This window comes from Aythya fuligula, chromosome 4, assembly GCF_009819795.1.
Source record: "Aythya fuligula isolate bAytFul2 chromosome 4, bAytFul2.pri, whole genome shotgun sequence".
Lineage (NCBI taxonomy): Eukaryota > Metazoa > Chordata > Aves > Anseriformes > Anatidae > Aythya > Aythya fuligula.
Window position 1 is genome coordinate 4,842,582 of NC_045562.1, and position 26,177 is coordinate 4,868,758.

General features: G+C 41.7%; 1 protein-coding gene across 1 annotated transcript; it reads left to right on the forward strand.

Annotated features, from left to right (window-relative positions):
- Positions 1 to 239: 239 nt before the first annotated feature.
- Positions 240 to 14,844, forward strand: ETNPPL (ethanolamine-phosphate phospho-lyase). The gene is made up of 13 exons (XM_032186526.1): positions 240 to 307; positions 1,487 to 1,605; positions 1,762 to 1,921; positions 2,599 to 2,673; positions 4,326 to 4,419; positions 6,013 to 6,129; positions 7,860 to 7,942; positions 8,914 to 9,139; positions 10,030 to 10,184; positions 10,900 to 10,989; positions 11,202 to 11,332; positions 12,357 to 12,424; positions 13,302 to 14,844. Exons 1-13 carry the CDS (start codon positions 240 to 242, stop codon positions 13,431 to 13,433), a joined length of 1,518 nt encoding a protein of 505 aa, XP_032042417.1. The 3' UTR covers positions 13,434 to 14,844.
- Positions 14,845 to 26,177: the final 11,333 nt, after the last annotated feature.

Consider the following 26,177-nt stretch of genomic DNA (forward strand, 5'->3'; position numbering starts at 1 on the left):
TACACACGAACAGAGCCTGGGAGACAGGGAGCCGTGCTGTGAAGACGCTGCTACGGCCCTAACCTTACTTGAACCAAGCCCCTGGGGTCCCTCACCACGGCGTCTGTGATTTGGGAGCTGGAACGAGGGACAGAGAGCGAGGGGAGGGATGGAGGGAGGAGAGAGGGAGGAAGGAGGAGGAGTTTGCACCAGCGCTGGATAAGAGGCAGGATCCCAGCTGAGCTGCGCTGTTCCGTGCCATGCCGGGCAGGATGGAGGAGCGCTACAGCAAGGCAGAGACCCTCGCCCTGCGGAGGAAACACATCGGGTAGGGGTGGCAGGGGCGGGTGGGGAGCACGGTGAGGGTGGTGGGACCTCGTCCTGCAGGAGCTGAGCCACACGCTACAGGTTCAGCCAGAGCCCAGACGCGTTCATGAAGCTCGTGTCACACCGGCTTCTCTATAGGGGACAGCTTGATGCTACGGGAATCTTGCCCGCATTGCACTGGGCTGTGTAGGGCAAAGAGAAAAAGACCTGCAGAAAGGGCTGACCTAGCAGAAGAGCAAAGTGTAGTCAGGAAACAGCCCCAAGTGATGATGATGAGGTGTACTTCTTTAAAGTGGAGCAGAGGACTAGCCAGAGGCATCAGAAAAAGATGTGTGCAGCAGGACTATAAGCTTTGAGAAGGAAAGAGAGTAGATGATTTCCCTTTCCAGGAGTTGCCTCTGGGCTTTACAAGTCGGTGATCACAGTGCACCCAACTGAGGGGATGCATTTCGTAGCACTGAGTTACCTGGAAACAGCCGTGTTTATCTGAGACCACATAACCCTTTCTGAAAGTTTAGAATGCTTTCCCTCTGCTCAGCAATATCACTCAACATAATAACATAGCTGGCATATTCTCCAAGAGAGAAAAAAAAAAGGGGGGGGAGAGAGAGTTTAAAGAGGGCTTTGGATAATGTCACGTGGAACCTGAGTTTTGCTGGAAGCCAGCATGAATTGGGTGCTTATAAAAAGCTGCTTTTAAAGATGTGATTCAAAGCAGTCAGGAAGAAACACTGAGATTTTAGGTGCCTGCTCAGCAGCTCTGAAAATAAAGCCTCCGAGGCATTAGCATTTTGTTCTTGAACATGACCTCTGTGCAGTACAGTCAGCCCTTGCGTAACGACTTTTTGGCTATAGCATAAAACAGCTCTTAACCACCCAGCTTTATTCCCAGAGAGCTAACTGGCTATACATGGCCGTGAGAGATGTAAACAACCAGAGCTACAGCCCACAGATGCAGTGGGACATGTAAGGACCTCGAAGGACTTGCAGTCCCCATGCATGGAGTCCCTTCCAGACAGGGTCAAGGATCGCGGGTGCCCTTACCCGGGACTGCTGCTGTCCTGCTGTGCCAGGGGGCATTCATCAGCCTCATTTCACCACCCCTTTTGAGCCAAAAGAGCTCAAAGGAGGGGGAATGACTCAGAAAACTAAAACGGTGTTATTTTATACATTTTTTTAGGCCTTCCTGCAAAGTTTTCTTTGCCAAGGACCCTCTGAAGATAGTGCGTGCTCAGGGCCAATATATGTTTGATGAGACTGGAGAAAAATACTTAGACTGTATCAACAACGTTGCACATGGTAAGCAGTTTATCTTGTAAGACTGCTTCTGCTGCCTCATTTCTAATAGGAATTGTAATGCACGTCTTTCAAGTGATGATGACAGGGTCACAGGGCTTCCTTGTGTGGTTCAATAGCGGGCTGTTTGCGAGTAATACTAATTATTTTCTTCTTCAGTTGGCCACAGCCATCCATATGTGACAAAGGCTGCAACCAAACAGATGGAACTGCTCAATACAAACTCCCGGTTCCTGCATGACAACCTCGTTCAGTACGCTCAGCGTCTTACGGCTACCCTGCCAGAGAAACTCTCTGTGTGCTATTTTGTTAACTCTGGGTATGTCTGCTTAGTTATTTGTTCATTAAGGCTATTTTCTCCCTGTTCAAGATGGACACTCAGAAGTAAGAATTTGTTAAAGTAGGACTTAGTAATAAGAAACAGAAATACTTCCAGTACTGATTGATTGCAGGATACTTTGTCTCTGCAGCTATCATATTTGATATGATGGCTCGGTGCAAGAGAGCCAAGGCATGAGACTGCTCTGCAGAACATCAGACAATGGAAGCAGAGGGGCTGCTGAGGGCCAGGCTGGAAGTTTAGGTCTCCGTAGCAGGAGCAGACTTGTGTCCTCTGCTGCCTGATGGCTGGGGAGGATGGAGCTATCGTGGAGGGGGGAGACAGGGCCAGCATGCTCTGACACTTTCGGGGGGTTTTGTGGCCGTGTTGTGCTTTCAGCTGCTCACTGCTCTGCGATGTGGTCTTGTTTGTGCCTACAGGAGGTAAATGTTCACAAACAAACTGGGGGAGGGAAATAAAGCATCTCTTTGTTTGCTGTTTGTACAAAGGGCTGTTTTTTTCCTCGCCCTCTTATGTGGCATTTACAGTCACAACCTTAGCATTGTAATCTGTATAGAAAAAGAACCTGCTGTGTCCCCTGCCTCCTCTTCTGTTAGCATAGATTTTAATTGGAAGCCCTTCCTCACTGTTTTGTGGATGTATCTGATGTGGTGCAGGTCTGAAGCAAATGATCTGGCTTTACGACTGGCCCGGCAATACCACGGACACCAAGATGTGATCACCCTTGAAAAGTAAGTACATAGAGCAGCTTGTGTAAATGCAGCCAGCAACTCCTGCAATTACTTCAGAAGCGGCTGTGCAGCAACCCCCTGCTGTTTGTACTGTACTGCCTGCTGAAAGAAAGGCTTTGTTGCTTTCATAGTAGAAGAGGTCAGGAAATAAGTTTCCCTTTTTCACATTTGGATAAACACAAGTTCTGAAGATTTGTGAAAAACAGATTGTCAGTCAACCCAGAAGGTCAGTCACCTGTTACAGTTTTTGAAACATAAATTTCAGTTTATGTTTCCCACACAGAATGACAAAGCAATTCATGCCAGAGACGTGAACGATAGTTTGAAACACCACTGCGTGGTCTAGCCACTGGGCTGTTCTGGAAAAGGGCTTTCTGTTTGTGATACTCTGCTGGAAATGCTTCATTTTGGACTTGAGGATCTCAAAGGTCTTTTCCAACCTAAATGAGTCTTTGGTGCTATGATTCCCTGGTTCTAAATAAATAAGCATTCAGTGTTCAAGAAGGATGACCTTGGAGCTCTGCAGTGGTGTTGATTCCCTGCTGTACCAATGCTCAGCTCTTCTCTGTTGAGCGCAGGAGCATACACACAAACCTGAGCAGCTCAAAAATCAGGAGGAACTGAAAGGGCTGTCAGTCCTGAGGAATGTTCTTGACCAAGTCTCTGGGTCTCCCTAGCCTGGACACAACTGTAGCATTGGTTACCCTGCTGTTGGGCCGGATCTTTTCCTCAGGTCACAATCAGAAAATCCAACCAGAGCACATCTGTGACTGAAAGGCACAGAGCTTGTTTGACTCAGCTGTAGCCAGATCCCTGTTAGCCCTCCTTGACTAACAGGGACACAATTTGGAGCCCCTGACAGTAGTTTCAGTCAGGAGAAGCTGATGACGGAGGCTCGGTCACTCTGCTTGACTGCAAAGTCTTGCTGGCCCGAACACCACAGGCCCCCAGTTTCCAAGGCTCTGTGGGGTTTTGTTATCCTCTTTACCCAACATGTCCGCTGCTGTCTTGTTGTGACTTACCTTTGTTTTGGGCTGCAGTTCCCTCTGCTTCAAGTTTATGGCTGAATGAAAGTGTTTTGGCCTCAATAGTAACCATCTTCAGCATACTTACAAAGCTTTTATATTCACTCTTCACCTTTATCCCGTGACTGGCTTTGGCCAAACAGTCAAGCCTTCAGGGGTGTGCTGCTGCTGTATAAGGGCCACAACCTCTGTTGCAATGCAGACCCTTGGGAGTCTTTGCAGTGGTGTTAGGGCCGAGCTTACAAAGTTTGGGCTGGCCAGAGCGGGGCCTGCAAGGTGGCCATGAGGCAACTGGACCCACCCTGCACTGCTGTTCATAACTGGCCAGGGCAGCCCCTTCAGAGCTGGTGCCATCCAAGGGACATCACCTGCCTGTCCTCACACTGCCATCTAGGTTTATGCAAGAACTAAAGCTCACCCCTGGTTCCAGTCTTGCTAGTGAATTAAAGCCAACAGCAATTTCGTATTGCCTTTGAGAGAAAGATTGAGAGAATTAAACTAAGATCCCATCACAAACAGTGCTACTGTGTTACAAATACAGCCTCTTATTCTGGTTTATTTATAAGCAAAATGGTAAATTTAGCTCTTCTATAAATTTGGTGACTTCAATATTTAACTCTCATGCAGTGCTTACCATGGCCATCTTACGTCTCTGATTGACATCAGTCCCTATAAATTTAATCAGCTGGGAAAGGACAGCAAGAAGGAGTTTGTGCATGTGGTAAGTGAGCTTTTTTTTTTGTTTTGTTTTCTTTTCTTTTTGTCATTGTTATGCCTGTTATGTGTTATATTCAATTAGCTACTTCTGCTGTAAATATACTTTCATTCTGCTTTGCTGATTCCAGTGTTGTCGTGGTTTAACCCAGCCGGCAGCTAAACACCACACAGCCGTTCACTCACCCTCCCCCCTCCCTCTCTGGGACGGGGGAGAGAAATGGAAAGTGAAGCCCGTGAGTTGAGATAAAGACAGTTTAATAAGACAGGAAAATAATAATGACAATAATAATAATAATAATACAATGATGATAATAGTACTACTAATAATAATGTGTACAAACAAGTGATGCACAATGCAATTGCTCACCACCCGCTGACCGATGCCCAGCTTAACCCCGAGCAGTCCGGCCCCCCTCCCCCGGCTAGCCACCCCTATATATTGTTTAGCATGATGCCAGATGGTATGGAATACCCCTTTGGCTAGTTTGGGTCACCTGTCCTGGGTCTGTCCCCTCCCAGCTCTTCCTGCACCCCCAGCCTCCCCGTTGGCAGGACAGAGCAAGAAGCTGAGATGTCCTTGGCTTGGTATAAGCACTGCTCTGCAACAATTAAAACATCGGGGTGTTATCAGCACTCTTCTCATCCTAAGCCAAAACAGCATTCTACCAGCTACGAGGAAGAAAATTAGCTCTGTTCTAACTGAAACCAGGACAAGTGTACATACACTGTACACTGAGTGTTTGTCAGTGGACTTAATACAGCAAAATTGTTTGCTTTTGGATTTCAAAGAGTCCTCATTTGCAATGCTGAGTTCATTTCTCATTCTCATGTATACTACAAGTTTTCATATTCATTGCACTGTACAGATACACAGTTTGAGGAAGGTAGCCAATGTCTGTTGTGTTACTTTGGCTAAAGATAAGCAGGACTTTTAAGTTTACTTCAAAAAACTGGAAAGGCAGAGCCCATCTGCACACAGTTCTGGGTATAGAGCTCATATTCACCTTAACAGGCTACCATTTGATTTCCAGCCTGATCTTGTATATCTTACCGTGACAAAAATCATTCTCAGCTCAGAGGAGCACACCAAATTGCTCACAGGTCTTTCCGAATTTTTTATAATGCTCCCTTTATTTACTGAACTTCTTCCAACATTGTTGAAGGTCATACAGATTCTTACTGTGATGAGGATGCTGGAAGTCAAGTGCCAGACTGGAAAACCCAGTTTTCCAGTTGCAGGAAGGGAAATTCCTGCAAGAAACTGAAATAACTTGACAGATGAGGACTCAGTATTATGTCTTAGGGGAGAGGAGGAATGGACTTGAAGAGGTGGATGAGGTAGATGGCTCTTCCAACATTTGCGTCCAGTAATGCTGAACACATCACAGGGCTGGCTTTGAGTTTAGGCTCCTGTACATATTTTGGTACAAGTCCATGCAGAAATTGAGATTGTGCTAACTCCTGTTATGTATCTATGTAGAAAGACAGAACTGTACCTGTTACAAGAACTCAGAGCAATGAAAAGAAACACAGGGTAAATGTTTCACGGAAAGATTGCCTTTAAAAATATATGTATTTTTTAAATTGGTCTTTTCAGGCTCCTTCTCCAGATATCTACAGAGGGAAATATAGGGAAGACCACCCAGATCCAGCAAGTGCGTATGCTGAAGAGGTGAAAAAAATTATTGAAGAAACACAGAAGAATGGACGCAAGGTGTGTGTCTTGTGCTCTAGAAATACTGAAGATTCATTTATTAGGAGTAAAATGGAGGCATGAAACAGGAAACTAAGGATATGTTTCTCTACTTAGTTTCCCTTGCTTGCCTTTCATTTTCCTGTGATGTATTCTGTCTTCAAAATGTGCCATTTTTCAACCTTATCATAATTTTTCTAGGTATCAGTGAAAGGATCAATTATACATTTGTAAATGAGTAGATACAACCAAAACAGTTTAATTCTCTATTTCATGCATTGCACCAGTAGACTGTAAATATCTTAGGGCACAGACTAGCTTTCAGGTCAGCTGAGAACACTACACAATTTCTAGCAAGGATATATCTAAAAGTCTCTATGAATGGAGAAAATATAGAGAAAAAGATAGATAAAATCTTGATAATATATTTCTGATTGCAGTAGCAAAGATGACTTTGAAGTCATCTGAAAAAGATGAACCTTTCAATCATATACAACATGACCTTGATAAAATCAGATCCTTTCTAAACAGGTTTATTTACAACGTGTGTTAATATTTTGTGTGATGGCACAAGCATTTAGAGATACGTAGGGCTTGATTCAAAGCCCCACATTCAGTGGAGATTGGAACAATATGTTCCCTTCTAGTCCAATGGACTTGTATCACTCTTCTTTTAATTTCTTCATCAACTTTTTTAATCCTTTACTAACGGATAGTTTTGTGTTTTTTTTCTTCCCTTGTTTCCTTTCTTTTGCATATTTCTTAGGTTTTGGTGACATAGACCTGTGGCAGGACAAGTTGTGCTAAAGGCTAAGCCTCACATGCTATGGGAAGCTTCGTACTCTTTGGCCGTAGCATGCCTCTTCAAATATAGTGTACGGTTCTTTACACGTTACTGCTCGGCCTTGTTTCCAGGAAGACTGCACCAGCCCAGAGAGACTTCTTGATGCTCAGGGAGGGGTTCACAAGTGGTGTGGGGATGCAATCCCTTAAATAGCAGACTTATGCTGAGACTTTGGGGTAATATTGTATCTCTGCTGCATAGACATGTTGACAAGAAATGAATTTTGATGTTCCAGTGTGTCTGATCCGCTGCTCTTGCCCTTCCTGACTTGAAATAACTTTCTTTTTCATTCCTAGCAACTGGAATTATTTCACCTATAGAATTTTTCTCCTCTTATGTCAAGTGCCTCGTGCTGATATTTCACTTCTTTAGTTATTTTCATTAGGCAGGGGTGCCCAAAGCATAGCCTCAGGTCATCTCCCAGTTCAGCTTCTACCCAACTCTACCTGGTCTAAAGATTGAACAATTAAGCTGATCACCACATGTACCTCTTACTGGAGAGTCCTGGCATTAAGCAAGTTTTATTCACCTCTTGGAGAAAATGGCAAACACTGGTATGTCTCCTGTAAATGGAAATCTGTAAATAAATTTACAGAGTTCCCAGGAGTCTGTCCGCTGACAGGAGTAAGTGTCTTCAACTTTAATGGCTGTAGGACTGGGGGTTAATGGAGGTCCTTGTATTCCCATCAGGTTACAAAGGTGGCCCTGGCTACTGCAAATTTGGGCACCCCTGATTTAAAAAAATGAAAAAATTCTCTAGCCATAGCTCCTCAAGAACCCTAAGATGTCGAACCCATTGTGTGATTAAATTAGGGCACACATTTAAACATTTATTTCTAGACTGTTAGATGTTTGTGCAAAGGCCAGGCAGATGAACATAGCTCTTACCTCAGTTTGTTTTTTGTAGATTGCTGCTTTCATAGCCGAATCCATGCAGAGCTGTGGAGGCCAAGTAATTCCACCTGTGGGCTATTTCCAGAAAGTGGCAGAGTACGTACATCACTTTGAAAGGGCATAGCTGAAAATTAACCAAAAAAAAAAAAAAAAAAAAAAAAAAAAACACAATGTTTTTCACTATAGGCTGATCCAATCAAATCAACTATCTTCCTCTCTTGCTCTTGGTTATCTGTGGTTTCTTCCTACTTTTTGAAAAGTATGATTTCACTTCTATTTTTTATGGAACATCAGCTGACTAATTATTTTTAGCTGGATAATTGTCTTTCCTTTTCTATCTTTAATCTTCAGGCCATAAGTATGATGGAAGATGAAGTTGAACCATCAGAGAGGTAGCCCTGCAGTAAAATTACAGTACTCCTATTTTACATCAAAATACTAGACATTTTTTGTTAACATTTAGTCAACTAATATTTTTTTCAATTGAAATAGCTACAGCTCTGTTTGAATAAGTTTCCAATCTCTGTTGTGCACTCCAGCTCTGTTTTGTCACACTATAAGCGAAACAATTGGCTTGAATGGAGTAGCTGTGAATATCTGTCAGAAATTTGATAGATGAACTATAGGTTCATTAGGGCCTGAGTAAGAGCCAGGTCAGTGAAGGACTCAAGTTCTACTTGCAGTACTTGTAGTACTTGTAGTGCTCAAGTACTATGACAAAGGATAAACTCAAGTTGCGTCACTCAGGATTCACAGGTCTGACTATTCCTGAAAGCAGAGTCCTGGCAGCAGTCTTTGGCATACGAGAGGAAGAACCAACCTCTTCTTAGGCAGACTGCTGGGATGTATGCCAGGGGGGTTAGCCACTTACGCAGTCTCTGAGCATGGTTGTTAGAGCAGCAGCACTGAAGTTCCATACCAAGTTGTGTTTCAGCAGCCACATTCCTTCTTTTTTTATTGTCTAAACTGGTTTCACAGTGGAGATTTTCTGTTCTACCGACATCCTTGTCCTAGATTCAAGACCAGTCAGCGAAGTTAGTCACTCAAGCTATTCTATTTGTTTCCAGGTATGTGCGTGCAGCAGGTGGTGTATTCATAGCTGATGAGGTCCAGGTTGGCTTTGGCAGAGTTGGGAAGCATTTCTGGGCTTTCCAACTGCAAGGTGAAGACTTTGTGCCTGACATTGTCACCATGGGAAAACCCATTGGCAATGGCCATCCTATGTCTTGTGTGGTTACAACAAGGGAAATTGCTGAAAGTTTTGGTGCCTCTGGCCTGGAGTATTTCAATACTGTAAGTTTGTACATGCAGGTTTGTCCTTTTGTTTGTTTGTTTACATTTAGCAGTTACCAGTTGTTCAGGTGATTCACATAACATCTGCATCCATCACTGCAACATATTGCTAGGAGCTCAAGTCAGTCAAAAGCTAATACCTAAGAACAAATGGAGAGGCTTTGAAATATGCTCTCTATTAGGTAGTATATCTTAAAATGGACCAGCATGACTCTGGCAAGTCATGCAGTTCATCTCATAGCCATATGGATAAATATCTCCTTAGTCCTACCTCTCCCTCACTCCCCTCTGAAATGCTGACCATATAACACTTCATTTTCTAGGATAGGCTCAGCAATGGGTGCTGTGCAGATGAGGCTCATGCCCTGGCAAACCCTGCTGTGCAGTCATCACCTAACAAAACAGTGACCCTTCACCAGGAAACATTTGAGTGGCATGCATGCCACAGAGGAGCAGCTTTCTTCTTAAATCCTCTTTTCTGCTCCTGTGACTGAGACTTCTTCCCAGCTACCATGCATTCTCTTTTCTTTCAATGGGGGTTACACCCTACAGTTGAAGAAATACCAGATCTGTCACCCATTGCTCTTCACAGGAGCATTTTGCCTGCATATATAGTCTACAAACCATGAGAGCAGCTTGAACACTTGAGCTGTGAAATCTTCAAATTACTGAAACCCGAAGCTGAGGAACAGGGAGCTCCCTCCCTTGGGCTTTGCTACACTGCCCAAACCATGGGGAGCTGTGCTCCACAGCCTTCATAGCACAAAATCTTCACCTCTTTAAGTTTTCCTCACTGCATGCCAAGTAGGAGAAGATAAGCAAAAACTACCTGGATAGACATGGATGAATGTTTCTGATGGGTGCTGTTTTCCTATTGTCTTTACTATCAGTTTGGAGGCAACCCAGTGTCTTGTGCAATTGGTTTGGCAGTACTGGATGTAATAGAAAAAGAAGATCTCCAAGGAAATGCTGCACGTGTAGGAAATTATCTCCTAGAATTGCTGGCTGAACAAAAGGAGAAGCATCCCTTAGTGGGAGATATCAGGTAGGTGCCCCATGGCATTTCAGTGTTTCAGAGACAAGATATGATGAGGGGAAAAAAATAAAAATAAAATAAAAAGAAAGTCTGGGGTGAGGAGAACCCAGAAATAGGATGCCATGATTATGTTCCACCTCTCTGAAACTGGTCTACCCAAAACTAATACCGTAAATAACATGTTTGTCAAGAAATGTTTCCATACAGCTGTTTAGCTGGGGAATAAATGTAGCTTAGAAGGGCTCTGGGAGCAAGTAGGAGAAAGATCCACCACTATGCAATAGCCCAGTTGCCAGCACACTCTTGGGATGATGGAGACAATCAAATCTCTGGACCATTTCATTTGGAGATGTTAGTGTAGGTATCCCCCATCTCATGTTAGAACCATGATAACCACTCTTAGTTTTTTGTTTTTATTGTTGTTGTTGTTTTTAATTCTTATTTTTGATTATCTGTCTTCCACATTACCTTGTTTTGAGGTTTGCAGGATAAGAAAGCAAGAATATTGTTACCTGGCCATGTAGCCTTAATGAACCAGTTAAATTTATTCAGAATTAGCTGTTATCTCACTTGATCATCTGAAGTAGCAAGTGCAAAAAGATAGCTAAACGGAAAGTCCCATCCCTTTCTTGTTGTTTTCTCTCTTGCTAAAGTCTACGTTTGAGCAGAAAGCTTGGATTCCTGACACTGGATTTCATTTTTCTATGTTTTATCTCTGCTCCAGGGGCGTTGGATTGTTTGTTGGAGTGGATCTGGTGAAGGACCAACAAAAGAGAACACCAGCCACAGCTGAAGCTCTTCACCTTATTTACAAGTAAATGTTTTCTAATGACTACATGCAGTGATCAAACCCTCCTAATATTCCCTAGCAGTTACTCATTAATTTCAATTAAAACTTCTGTAGCTTCTGACGACATAGTATTAGAAAAAAGAAAAATTTTAAAGTTTAACTTGGCATGAAGGGTCTGACAGGGCACAATATAGTTGTATATCTGTGTTTAACACAACTGTTTCCTCTTTCCACAGGCTGAAAGAGCAGAAAATCCTCCTTAGTGCAGATGGACCACACAGAAATGTACTAAAATTTAAACCACCAATGTGTTTCACTATGGAAAATGCAAAACACGTAGTGGAGAAAATTGATGTACTTCTCACAGGTATGTATGGTTTAATGCTCACAATACTCTTTGTTGTAATGACACTTTGGAAACACCAGACACGATACCATAATGCAGCCTATTATATGCAAGGAAAAGAAAGCAATTATGTTTCCTTCTCTTTGTTCAAGCTGCTGTTCTCAATGCCATTTACTCAAAATAAATTTAAAAAGCCTCAAATATACTTCAGCCAAACTTCGTAGGCAAAGTCCTGCTCACGATTCTTTCTCTCATAGGCTCAGTGTTCTTATTTATCTCTGGTCACATATGCTAAGTGTTAAGGAGCAAATAAATTAATTCACCAGTGGCCTGAAAGACACTGGTGAAACTTTCCATAGTGCTCTGTTTGTTGTTTTTCTTTTTCTAACTGGCTTCATTGAATATGATTGTCTCACTCAAATTCAGCCTGAAGGTTTTCAGACTCTATTAATCTTCTACCTGGGGATCAATTCAGGGGAAAATAACATCAGGATATTTATCATTAATAACATCCCTGGAAGTCTTCACCATCCCTGGAAGTCTTCAAAAGACGTTTAGATGTAGAGCTTAGGGAAATGGTTTAGTGGGGACTGTTAGCGTTAGGTCAGAGGTTGGACTCGATGATCTTGAGGTCTCTTCCAACCTAGAAAATTCTGTGATTCTGTGATAATTAACATAAGGACTCTCCAAGGTCATTCTACACTGAATGCTCCCATCTCCTGAGGTTAGAACAACTGGAGCTAGCCTAGCACAAATCTGCAGGATTCAGCTTTGAAAGGTCTATCTATAGGGTATATAGGATCTACATACCTGTGCTCTGGCTAAGCTGCTAAGCTCATGCTATTTAAACACCCACAGTCCTGATACATTAATCATGTTTCCTTGGAAAAATGCTTTAGGACGTATTCTTTACTTTTTCAGTTACTCTCCCATGGGATAAATGCTCAGAGGAATAGTTGATTGGGTATTGTTTCCTTCAGCTAGCAGTTAAACTGACTGTACACTTACTCACACCTGGTTCTTTTTATTATTTTTTTTTTCTTAGAAATTGAAGAGGCAACTGGAATGAAGACAGGAAACAACATATCTGCAAATGCACAATGTAAAAGAAAAGTATGATTTTGTTTTTTTCTTGTGTTTTTTCTTTTTCAATCTTATTCATGTAGGTGTTTGGTGAAGCAAATGGCACCCTCATTTTTGGTGGCATGAGAGGCTCTGTGCATTGATACTGAGCTCAGAACTAGTCTGTGGAAAGGAGCCTGAGAGGATAGTGTTACTGGGGCAAATCTAAAAAGAGCTGACCTACACAGACCTACAACAAGGAACATTTCATAGACAAGCCCATTGCCTTGTCTGCCCTATATATATGCAAATACAAGCAACCAGACCTTGGGCTGCACACAACTGTGAGCTCTTAAGCAGTCAAGAATTTCACCAGTTCTAGGTATTGAGTGCTACCAATGGATATTTGGCTTTCTAAGCAAGCCTTCAGCCTGGAAGATTTCCAATTTTTAGGGCATTCCAAGGATTTAGTTTCCACTGTAGTGGAATCTTTGAGTATGAATGGCTGACATTCAAATTTGGGATTCCTCAGGTTGCAGCACTGGCTTTGGACAAATCATATATAATTTCTCACACCCTTAAAAATACATGTCATCCACTGTGCTATAGGGAAGCTCACTGAGGCATCCCTTCACAAATTTTCCAGTGATGCTGCAAATGGCAGAGAGGCAAGAGCTCAGCTGTCTAGGGAGACAATAAAGGCAGAGATCGTATGGATTACTGGCTATATGGATAACAGATAAATCTAGATTTGGGGTACAAACTCTTTCATACATTTGTACACATTCGGTTCAATTTATTTCAAAGGTGAAAAGTTATGCTTCTGAAAGAGGAGAATTGGGCAGAGCTTCTTAGTAGGAACCAAGTTCAATGCCCGCCTGTTGAAAGACAAGCATGAGTCTTCATTGATATTTCATTTGTGTTTCAGACTAATGAAGGGGGTTCTCAAGCAGAGTCCGCAAATGAAAGCACCAGCCATATGAATGGAGCTGCCTGCAGACAAGAAAATGGTTTTTACCCTGAAAAATGCTCGGTGCCAAGTAAAAGAATAATAACTTGAAGACGGAAAGTTTTCTTTTTCAGTTTGAATTTGTTTTCTATTTGCTTTTGAGATGAAGAGTGCAATAGTTGGAGTCCTAGGATTTGTCTGAAGCCTAGTGCTACCTTCTCTAAATTGACTAAATATCTATTAGCTTTATTAGGAGTTTAAAATACATTTTCAGATATATGAGAACTATACCATGTGGCCTGAAAGCTACATGTGACAGAATGGACAAGTGATTCATGAATATCTTGGTGCTGATTGCAGGCTTGGCATAGGTAAACAAACTCTGTGAAATCTGTGGATCTACTCATATTACAGAGTATGAATTGCTTCACCACCATACAAGCAAATCACCAATCCTATAAAGTTTAACATGATGAACTTAACATGCTATTTTTACAATATTTTAAATTTCAATATATGATATTGAGATGTTAATTACTTTCCATGTTTTAATGGCTGAATTCACAAAACAATACTTGAGAGAAATCATTGTTATCTTCCTGTGTATCTTAGGTCCTATGGACCATATTCCCAGCTGATATAAATTGGTGTAACTTTGTTAATGTCAGTGATGCTCTACCAAGAGTCTACCTCTGAGTGTGTAGAGGCACAACGTTCATGCAAGCCATTCTTACTTTGTGTTCAAAGAAATGAATATGGATCATAATTTTCTATTGATAAAGCAACTTTTATAGAGAACTATTTATATAGAGTAAGATTTTAGTTTTTCTTTTTTTTTTTTTTCAAAAGTTTATATATTGAACCCTCTAAGTCCACAAAATATGCAAGTACAGTATAGATAATTTCAGATGCACTGAAATGAGGCTCCCAGGGATAGCCCAGCTTACATTCCCATGGATTTTAGATGTTTTGAAAGCCGTGGGAAGTACTGCCTGATCCTTCTGTAGTGGTTCTGTTACTTTTTGTCAAAGGTGATGAAGAGTTGCACGCCAGTTGCACTGGATCCTGACACATAAATGCCTATGCTAACATTTGATAGATTACTAAAATGAGAGGACCTCTGCATAAAACATACATGGAGCCGCTTTGCAGCCACTGCCTGTCTTTGCTGGAGATATTCTAGCCTGACTTGTGCTTCCTTGTCGGTGTTAGATTTCAGGGAAAGCGCACAAGCCCTGCTTTTCTCTTTTAATATATGCACAACTCTATGCTATGGAAAACACTGAGGGCTTTACAAGTGGTATGTACTTCAGGGAAAAAAAAATCTATTCAATTTTCATACCCTGAGTTCTGCTGTTTCATAATTGCTGCTGACACTGCCACTGATATTGAGCACCTTATTTAATTTCATGTTTTCCACGATTTGCTATATTAATATTGATATTTCCAATATAACTTCATCCAACATCCAATGCTGGCTTATTTTCTATTTCATGATTCTTGAATAATTCCATAAAAATAAATCTCTTATTTGTAATTATGAAATCCTCCACAAAGGGTTTTTTTGTTGTTGTTGTTGTTTATTTCAATTTCATTCTTCAGTAACACCCATTTGCTGAGGAAAACCACTTCAGTTTTGGCCTGGGCTTCTCTCCATGCCAAAGCAGAGCTGGCTTGGCTGTATTTCCCTGAGGCTCTTTGTGGTCCTCTGCTGTACACAGCTCTCACCCTCTGTGCTGGAGGTTATCTCAGCTGCCACAGCTCCACTGCTTGCAGGGCTGCGCTGCAAATGGGGCTGGGCCCTGCCAGGATCCATGGCACAGGCCTCTCCACCTGCACAAAGACCCAAATCAACCTCCTTTGGAGGGGTGGTAGAGGAATTTCTTCCAACTAGATAAACCACTGACAGACTAATGTAGTACAAGTACTAACATACCAAAGGCGCATTTCCATGGCACTTTGCTCAAAATCAAGGCTGCCACTGTGCTTTCTACAGATGCTTTGATGTCCTCCTTTAGCCACACATTGGCACTAGCAGCTCCATGGTGGCCTCACAATTAACCTACCCTTTGAAGCTGGGGAAAGCACCTTCCTTACCTGACACTAAGAGGCCAATGCCTTTCGTTCATTGTCAGCGAATTAAACTACCTGAACATGTTGCACCTGTCTCCCTTCAATTAAAAAAAAAAAAAAAAATTCTTTCCCTTTCCATCCACTTTTCCTACCAAGGCGTGTATCTAAAGGCACAGCTTAGGTCATTCCCAGTATCAAGTGAGGGCTCCTTACATTGTACCTCACCCACAGCATGCAGAACAAGCAGCATGCTGTTCCCAGCAACTGGGAGGGTGACGCTGAAAAGAACACAGCCCAACAGCCTTATGGCAGGTCATTAATATTTAATTTCCAAAAACATGATGAAGAACTAGAAAAATATCCAATTAATCTAAATTTGGAGGGAAATAAAGGTCGCAGCTTCATAAGAAGCACAAGGAGCCTGGGCCGCTACCTGTGTCTTGTTTCTGCACATGCTAAAATTACACGGAGAAACAATTGCTCCGGTTGGATAGTGTTTTACATCCAGTTTCAGCTTCATAAAGCAGGAAGTTCTCTACCTATCTGTTCTGCTAATGGTAGTTAATCATGCAAGGTATAAGTTACTGAGAGCAGATGAATCTTCTATTTTCTTTAAACAAGAGAGGCAAGCACTTCTCTGTTACACGATTTTATATGAATTTATGAACCAATCCACCAGTTAACAGCAGTTGAGCTGCTCTTACAAAAATCACTATTACTGTATTTTTGTTAATGTTTTTGCAGTATCTTAGAGTCCCCCAACAAGATTATGCACAACCCCTGCTGTGAAGGGTTTACTAATTAGAAGAGACTGGCTAAAGGATGAAAGAGAGTAAGCAGAAATAATTAAGGCCAGACACGAACAGTTGTTCCGGTCAGTTGAACTGATCAAATATGTTCTGTTCACTGAATAGGTAAAGTACTTCCCAACTTCTTTGTTCCCCTTTTTCCTCTCCTGTCCTGGCTGTGCAGTTCCTGGTTCTGGCCAAGTGGTTCAACCTCCACCCCAGCCCTGGAGTTCATCAGACACCCCTGTAAGCCAGTTCAATTCACTGACCTTGCAGAAAAAAAAATATCCACCTCCCCTCTTTTTTTCTTTTGACATCAGTTTTCTGCGAGGCCAATGAACACTCCTGGAGGGGGGCTGAGCCTGTGCAAGACAAGCAGCAGGAAGAAGAGGCAGTGGGGTGAGGGAAAGGCAGGACTCCTTCCCAAGTGGGGAACACACTGGAACTACTTTTATCTTTATTGCAGCTCATAATCATAGTTTACCACTATTTCAATCACTTTTACATTGCCCTTTTAGGGCTTTTAAAGAAAAAAGGCTGTTCAGAACAAGGGAAAAGAAAGGACAGTGCTTTCTGTAGATTCTGATGAAAGAGCACTGTGAGAGTCTGAACCAGGCACCTGTTAATTCCCCTACATAAAAGCAAGCAGGATTGAACCTTTGCAGAGTTGGAAAGCTGTGCCTTAGAAGGCACTGTTCTGGGGAGAAGAAACAGGATCAAAAGTTGCTATGTCAACATAACATCCCTGACCTTCCAGGGAATCGGAGCATGTCCACATCTGGGGAGTATGCCTCAGCCCTAGCTCCATTAAACACTGCAGTAGAAATGAAGGGACTAGAAGAATTATTGAGAAAAATCGGGTTTGTCTTGTTTACAGAGAAGGGGAAAAAAAATGTCAAGTGTACCAACAAGAAATCTGGATCACAGCAATCTGATCAGTTTTGTGGTTACAGTCTGAAGGAGAGGATGATGTGGGAGACCCAAAGGCCCAGATAGATGTAAATGGCTGGTTTCATTCAGAATCCCTTCATGCCTATTTCTCCACATCACACGTGCACATGCAGGAGTGTTACATTTTTTCCAATGGTTTCTAGATGTATGTGTTTTTTTTCAGACATGCATAAAATACATTTACAGTCTTCAGAGATGTAAACTTGGTGGATGCTAACTAGCAGGCAGCCCCCAACGCACCATATTCCAGAGGGGAAAAGCCCCCCACATCCCCACATCCCCAGAAAAAGCAAGCTCTGATGTTATCTGGTTAAAAAAAAAAAAAAAAGAGAGAGAGAGAGAGAGATGAACAAAGGGGACCAATGGACAAACCTCAAACATTTATTTTACATGAATATTGTTACAATATGCAGTGTATTTCTTTTTAAAAAGGTAAAAGGAAAAAAAAAAAAAAAGAGAGAGAGAGAGAAAAAAAAAAAAAAAAAAAAAAAAAAAAAGAGAGAGAGAAAAGAAAAAAGAAGAAAAAATAAAACGGAAAAAAAAAAAAAGAAGAATATTATGAATGGAGACAACATTTCGATTTTAAGGCAGCAAAATAGGACACCCTCATCTCAAATCACATTTTTTCAGCAACAATGTGTAAAAACTAGAGCCTAGAAGCAGAAGTCAAAAACACCTTTCATAAAAATATTTCTATCCATGGAGAAAGCTGATTAAATGTCTCTTGCAAAATGGGGCACAAGAATTTGTGTAGGCATCCCCTGAAGAGTAAGTGCTGCAGATACCCTAAGCTACAAGCCAAAAAAGAGAGCTGTTAAAGAAATGGCACTAGGTAATGTGCTAGAGGAGACAAGGTCAGGGACTGGGATTTCCATGAAACACTATTCATTATATTGTGTGGTTAAGTACTGTATATATGCATATAAGCATATTGTATATAAGCATGTTTGATCTGCCTTGTTTTTGTTGTTTGTTTTTTTCTCTTCATTTAATATAATAATTTAGAAAAACAACTGACTAACACTTGCATGCAGAGCACTTTTCTTACAGCAGCAGAAAGGTTCATTTACTCTTTCTCAGTGATGACCTTTCCAGTCTGAATCTGGCTTGTGCTGCTGCCAACCAAGCTCTGGCAGAAGGCTTATGCAAGGGAAAACAAGGCCAAATGACAGTGACAGGCTTTCCCTCTCTCTGCCACCCTGAAGCACTTGATGTTAGTGCCTAGTTCCTATGGTTCAGCTGAAAAGGCCTCAGATCCAGAATGAGAAAAGACAAACTGCATTTTTGCATTTGCCACTGACTTGCGATGTGACTGGATTTTATCACGTTGCCTCTGTAGGCTTCAGTCTCCGGAGACGCAGCATATGTTACAAAGGTCGTGAGAGAAAAGTTTACACAGAGGGATTCCTCATGCTGATATTTCATATGGAAATATTTTTGGGCTTCTGTCCTAGATAGAAAGCTTCAAAATTTTAAAGCCTTCACTGAGCTTCACAGCTCAAGGCCAATCTGTACTAAGCAAAACAGCATCCATTCACGTACATCAGGGTAAACACTGCTCCACTATCACAGGAACATATGTCAACAACAATAAGGAATAAGAAAAAATGAAAGAAAGAAAAGGAAGGGGAACGGGAAGAGGAAGAACATGAAGAAAAGTTTTTCCATGTGGCTCACTAAAGGTTGCTAAGAGTCTTTTATAATCGACAAGGCAGAAAGCCTGGAGAAAGACTCCTGGCTTCAGATTAGCTGTTGACTCATTACACAGCTCAGCAAGTGACTTAGCGTCTTTATGTCTCTGTTTGCTCTCACCTATGAAAGCAGCTCTAATAATCTTTGTTATGGTTTGTAAAGGCTAATCACCTTATCGGGCACAATCCCTAGTTACATAGGACGGCAAGTCACAAAGTACAGTTAGTTCAATTTACTTATTTGCAGTTACTTCCATTTATTCCCCACTTGAACATGGTTTTGTCAAGGAAATAAAGCCCTACCATGTGTAGTACAAAGTCACGGACTGGTTACACTAAATATCATGAAGCAGTGAAGAGACACAACTACTGAACAACAGGGAAGCAAGCAGTCTGGTTTGCAACTCCCAGGAAACTTAAAAATCTGTAAATATATTTTTCAGCTTGCTCAGAGTACTTCTCTTAAGTGAAAAGAAGGCTTCTGGTCCCAAGTCCTTTGTTTTTTCATTCTAGTCACAAAATAAGACAGGAAAGGCGTTCATCTGGAAAATCTGCTTCTAACACGCTCCAGTGGCTTGCTCTTGAGAGCAAAGTTTCTGTCCACAGTACTTCTGATCAGCTCTCAGTCACATTAACTTTACACTGCTCTCTGTTAGGCAAGACACAGATCATACAAATCATAAACAGGCTATAAAAAACAGATTTTGCACAATCACCTTTGAAGAAAAACATTATAGTACATATGAGACCTCTGAGTGTCTATGAGACAAGACCAGATTTTCAACTTGGGTCTCTGTGCAAAAATAATCACGGCATTTAATACTTCTCTCTTAACTCACAGCCAAACGAGGACACTGTTACAGGTGGTGAAACTCCAGTGGGGAAAAAAAAAAAAAAAAAAAAAAGTTCCAACATCAGCTAAGTTTGACAAAAGAAAGTTTCTTCTGACATAGATACGTAAATATATGTGTGAGTATATATGTTATACATGTAGGGGTGTGGTGTGTATAGATATACATATCTTTTTATCTAGGCATAAGCATACAGAAACATGTATGCATACATGTTGCAAAACAATTTATCTGTGAGGCAATCCCTTTATGTTCAATAAGTGTAATGTGAAACAAAGAATTACCATTTTACATATTTCTGAGATAAAGAATGAAAGACATCTTACAAAGTAGGCATTGGGCCGAGGCAGAGACTAATAATTGCAGGTGAAGCCTTTAAGAATACCTTAGCATACCACTGTCATGGAAAAGGTATTTCCACGGGTGCCAAGGAAAAGGGAAAGGAAGATGAAGAGGAAGAGGAAAATGCAGTAAAATGTGTGCAGGCCGCTGCTGAAAAAAGAAAGAAAACACCATCCAAATGCAAATGCCTAATAATGTAGAGCTTTCAAAATATAGTTGACAAATTAGACTACAACAGCAAAAAAGTCCCTCACTTATGAGTCCACATCTTCATTGCATACTATTCTTTACATTGAGTATATCTTTGCAGCAAAACATGTTATATGGATTAACCTGGATTAACTATAGATTTAATGCTGTCAGAAATGAGCTCCCATGAAAATCTTGCAACCAAAAATGCCTTAGAGACCCTTGACGCATTAAATGATTACAAAATGTTTGTAACCAGAAATAGCCAGGCCTCTTTAAAATAACACACAGGAAAACTGTCAAAAGCCACAACAACGCAGTGACCTTATGTGCCAATCTGACTACAGGGCTAGCTACCCTGCAGAAATCTTGCAGTACCTTCGGTGCCCACCTTCATGGCCCTCAGCCCCCCTGAGGTGGAGCTCCTCTGCTCTTGGGCTGAGCATGAGGCTGTAGGTCTCTCTCCAGGCTCTGATGCTACGGGTGGCACAGTATTCAGCGATTCTGCTCTTCAGAAGCCTGAGACCAGTGGCATGCATGCTTTGCTAAGCTTTCTTAAAGCAAAACCTCTCTTCCGGCACTCAGAAGCAAAACTACCCTGCCTATGGGAATACTGACCAACAGGCCAAGTATCTTCAAAATTCCCACTCTGCTTGCTTTCCCCCAAAAAGCACCTGGAGAGAAATGGGTGCGACTAGTCCTCCCACCCCATTTCTCTTGGTCCATTCACAGACTGCCCTCTTGCCTTGTTTCAACCAGATCCCTCAGTCACTTGCTAGGTGACTGGAAATCAAAGGTGGCACTGCTGGCATGTGGGGTTAACAATCCCCTTGTGACTGTGAATGGTGCATTACCTCAAGAAAGGCTATTTTTCCTTTCCTGTGTTCCCAGACCAGTTTCTATTGAATTAGAGGTGCTTTATACTTACGCAATAAACAACCCCACACCTTGCCCAAATAGAGCATTCATTTTTATAGAGTAGCCCACCACTCGCACCTGCATTTTCTATGGCTGCATTTCTTGCCTTTTGTAAATGAATGCTGCTTCATGAGCAATGTCTCCTTACCAAACAAATGCTGGTTTTGGCTCCTGCTGAATGGGGTTTGCAGCAGGCCGCTCAAGCAGGAAGGTTTGTGGCAACTGAACCATTGGTATGAAGAGCAGATTGCTTGGGGAGAAGTGGTGAAACATTCTGGCCTACGGGTGCCAGATTGTCTTAGGCAAGAGGCAAACAGGAAACTAAAACAAGGAACAGGAAGAATCACACAAGCTTTAAGCACTTTCTAAGCGCACAACACAAGGACAGACAGTAGCGATCTCTGCCAGCATGGAGGTTATTTATAAGCTAGCCACTGCTATGTTCTTGCTGAGAGCCTTAGAGCAGCAGCATTGCCTCATCTCAGAACCAAGAGTCTCTCCCAGTGGGTATGCAATGACAGATTTCTAGAATTATTTGAAGATTTTGGTAATACACAAGCACTTTCCCTTGGTTAGGCTTCATAAAAGCCTGTGCAGTTTCTAGCGGTGCTTCACCCTTTCTGTTACTGAACCAAACAACTTACACCATTCTTTCAGTACCTTGATTTCCCAAAACATGATCTTTTTACAAGGTAAGACATGCAGTGGTGACTTAAGGAGATCCAACTCCACCAGTTTCAAAAAAGTTCTTGTTTCTTGCAGCAGCAGAAAAAATTCATTTTATACTGGCTAGCTTTCAAAAATTTTTCAAGTCTCATCATTTGTACAATACCAGTGGGGGAAAAAATGTCCCATGACTCTGCTATCAGTTCGTTTATGTAACATTTATTGTGAATGATTAAACAAAAAAGATCATTGCTTAGTAAGTTTTGAGTAGTTGCCCAGAAATCATGCATGCAGATCCAAATACTACCAGTGATGTTTAAGCACTTTTAAAAGGATTAACTAAAGGAGAAGCTGCCAAAAATCATTCTTTGAACAGAGAGGTGCAATTCCCACTGAAATGTCAATGACAAACTCAACATTGATTTGAAAGCCAATGCAAAGTGCACAAGCAACTTCATTTTCCTGTTGCTTTAGACAACAGATCTAATGCACACTGAAGGAAGAATCTGTGGCAATGAAGTCAGGGGTGACCACAGCCCAAGCAAATGGGGATGTATGGGATTTTGTCTTCAACTATTCTCTTTGTGCTCCCCTTACAGAAATTGTAAACATTTGCTTGACCAGTGGGCTGCCCACGAATAATTTACACCTGTAATGCTATGAGTACAGTTCACAGAGAAGACATTATTTAAGTTTCAAGTGCTCCTTGAACTGTTGATTCCTTAATCTATTTTAGATCAGGCACATCAACAGTTCTGGTATAAATATGTGACCAAACACTGTCATAGGAGATTGACAAGGTCCCCTATTGCTTGGAACATAGTTTTTTACTCCCAGATCACAAATGTCTGTGCAAAAGCAAAATGAACTGAGAATGCCATTGCATATTTTTTAGCTAATTACCTTTATTAAATGTTTTTGCAATTGACTCAAGTCTAATGAAAGGGCTTGCCTGTACTTGAAAGTTAATTCTGACCAAGACAGAGTACATGAACATTGCAATAGCTACTGCTGAATAACTTGTGTGTGAAAACCTGCTCTGGAATCAGTCTGCCTTGTTCCACTTTGGATTAATCCACTCTGAAAGACAGAATTTGAGATCTGACACAGAGCAGAGCTGAGTTCTTTTTTTAGAAGTACTTTGATTCAATTTGTATTTCACTGTTCTCTCCTTTCCTTTTCAGTAGACTTTTTGGCATTCATTTAATTCAGGTCTTTGCTAAGAACAAAGGGAGAAGAAAAAGAAGGGAGTTTTCTGGAGAACCCTTTTATTAATTAATTCCTGCCAACATCCTTTGGTTACGTAGCAGATGTTGTAACTAATGACCTCTGGACACTGAAGGCTTCTGGTTGTACCTCTGGGCACTCCAGATCCACTCATAGCTTGTGCAACTGCCTCTCAGTAACCCTGCAAGGGGTACAGGGAGGGTCAGTTTGGGCATTATAACTGCATAATGAATCACCACAGCAGTCGCTAATGCAGTGATGCTGCTAACAGTCAGTGGCTCTTCAGACAGCTCATGAAGACTTTTGCTTGCAAGAGGGACAACCTGCATCCTTGTTCCTACATGCTTGACCTACATGCTAGGCCAGTCTGAGCTGCTTACATCATGACTTCTAACCCTCAGAGAAAGGCATCATCGACCTCTTCCAAGGGCTTGTAAAGACAAAAAGAAAATACCAGTTCATCTGTACATGTAGCAAATCTCTCTATTTAGAATGCCTGGCACAACAACTACACAGAAATATATTTTAAAATATTTTAAAATAATGAAATACAAGCACTGGCAACAGGTGACTCCAAAATCATTCAATGCACCCTGTATTTCATTTCGTTGGCTGTGGTTCTGCCTGTCCTAAAAGCTGGTGCTCTACACAACACTGGTATTTGTATCCTAGCCTTTAGCTAGTTAGGCAGGAAGCCCAGTTTTCAGCACCATGCTCTTGACCACAAAGCATATACCTGAGGCCAGGATTTGATGTGACATTTTTAGGCTGGCTACTACCAGATCAAACCACTGTGGCCACAAGCTACAGAGAGCTGATTCAGTACAGATTCACCCTCCAGGTTCAAGCCTGGAGTGGAGAGGCGAGAAAGGGGAAGTTTATTTTGACAGATGCTATGCCAGATTGAGCATAAACTGTCCTGCTGCAGATAGCATAGAGTCTATAAACTCTATATGCTCTGGAAAATTTGATAGAAATTCAGTCAAATGTATTCAGCTCATCTGTGTCAAACTGTGGCTCCAGGGTGCTCCACAAGTGGACAGACCCAGCATCTGGTATTGGATGGTCCACCCTGAAGCTGGGGAGTTAGACACCAGCTTCATGAAGATGCCCATCAGAGGTACTCATTGCTCTGGCAAAACTGTGTAACTACAGATCACCATACCAGGACTTGGACACAACCCTGGGATTCAGCTGATGAAGAGGGCTATTGTGAAGAGACAATACCCAAAAATGCCACCGAACACTTCAATGACTGTGATTTTCAGATTAAGAAAATAAAATGTTCAAAAGAAAACAAAATATTCAAAAGAAAACAAAATGGGGGTAGAGAGCAACTGGAATAAAGTTCAAGAAGCCTATATGTCCTATCTGTTATTTCACATGAAGGTACTGGCATCTAGCCAGACCACAGTACAGCCTGAGCTCAGGACACCAAATAAGAGCAAGAGGCAAGAATGGCCTTCCACAAATTTGTAACACATATGAGAATCAGTAGGAAGGAAAGGAGGTGTTTCAGGTGACTGACTATCCACCTTGTTTAGGACTGCTGCAGGGAAAATGCCGTGATACATATCCTGCATGGCTTCCTTGCTTCCAAGCGTGTACTTTTTAAAAATGCCTTAGAAGCACATTTCCATACACATATTAACATTTCAATGGCTTGGAACAATCCAGCAGAGTGAAGGAGACAGAGAGAAGAGTGTGTGTGTCCATCATTAAGCATGTGTGAAAATATTTGGGCTGCACACAACTTTCTGCATGAAAGAATAAATCAGGCTTCTGTTTGCTCATCAGCTCTAACAAGCAAGACAGCTCTTAAATTTGCTAGGACAGACCATATCCCCAGCTGGCGTAAATTAGTGTGGCACTACTGGCTTCAGTGAAGTTATGTCAACTCACAACAGCCCTCAGTCTCATGCCTTTAAACTACTCCATGAAACACGAAGTTTCAGAGTGTTTTTACCCACAAAGCGCATCGATAGCCTGAAGTACAAACCTATACTCCATTAGTTTCCACCAGCAGGCATACTCTCAAGTTATGCTATCTTGCACTAATATACTACAAAAAGGAAGAATCAACACAAATTAAACAAGCTGGCCCAAAGAATTGTCAGGTTGGCTTGTAAACAAGCATCATGCTGTCCCGCTTCATTCCTGGCACTAATTTCTATCTAATATAAGCAATTGCATGTGTCTCTGAGAAAAAGGAATCCCCCTTTCATCCCACATCCTACCAGAGACCTCTGCTGCAGTCACAATGCCCTACTCATCCATCACTGCTGCCAGTCCATCACAGCTCCCCCTCTCTTGGCAGCAGTGATTGAGGGAGATGTGTGGTAGCTTGTTCACCAGATAAATCAAGTGTGGCTTTCTTTAAACAGAGAGGGAAAGAGAGAAAGTCTCACTGCTGCTGCCTCTTCTCCCTCCCTGCTGTCCCTCCATGCCTTCTCAGCCCCTACCACTTATTTTCTACCTCCGCCTTCTGCATGGGCTCTCTCCTCCTCCTCATCCTCTGTTCCTCACCACTAGTTCCAGCATTCACAAGGCCAGAGAAATACAGTTTTCTACACTGTGTGCTTCAACATTGTCTTGATGCACTCAAGAGAGGAAGAGGTGGAACCAACAGGTAAGCAGCAACACAGGTACATTTCTGACCTGCAGGGAAGCCATACAGAAAGTTTTTGAGCAACGAAGCTCCAGCAAGTGATCCCTAAAGTCTTTGGCCTGCCCACAACAGAGTCTCATTGCCTCCATTGTAGCTGGTCACATTTCCAACTGTGAGAAGTCAGAGCAGAATTCACAATGGCACTGAAGGAAATATTTGTTTTGTTTGTCAACTTAATAATTTTAAAAATATATATTTCAACAAATAAGAACAAGAAAAACAAATACCAGCTGTTCTTTTGCTGGGGAAGGCTTTACTATAAAGTCAGCTGGTTTGTAAGTATTACTTGTATTATGTATGACCATTCTTTAGAATCCATTTGGTTCACTCTTTGCCTATCTTAAGTGATCAAAAATTACGAGTTAAGACCTTCAATACTCAGCAGCTGTTCTAAAAAATGAGTAGCACTGGAATATTTACTTGGTCTTCTTTCAGGATGTATTCAGTGTTTTTCAGTGAAAAAGTGAAGCCACTTCAGAAAATATCATTCA

What these genes read in the sequence shown, in the direction of transcription:
- ETNPPL (XM_032186526.1), top strand. Translation starts at nt 240, where the DNA reads ATGCCGGGCAGGATGGAGGAGCGCTACAGCAAGGCAGAGACCCTCGCC. An exon ending in GATGTGATCACCCTTGAAAA is followed by an intron (nt 2,674 to 4,325) that starts GTAAGTACATAG and finishes ACTCTCATGCAG; the next exon opens with TGCTTACCATGGCCATCTTA. An exon ending in ATGCACAATGTAAAAGAAAA is followed by an intron (nt 12,425 to 13,301) that starts GTATGATTTTGT and finishes TTTGTGTTTCAG; the next exon opens with ACTAATGAAGGGGGTTCTCA.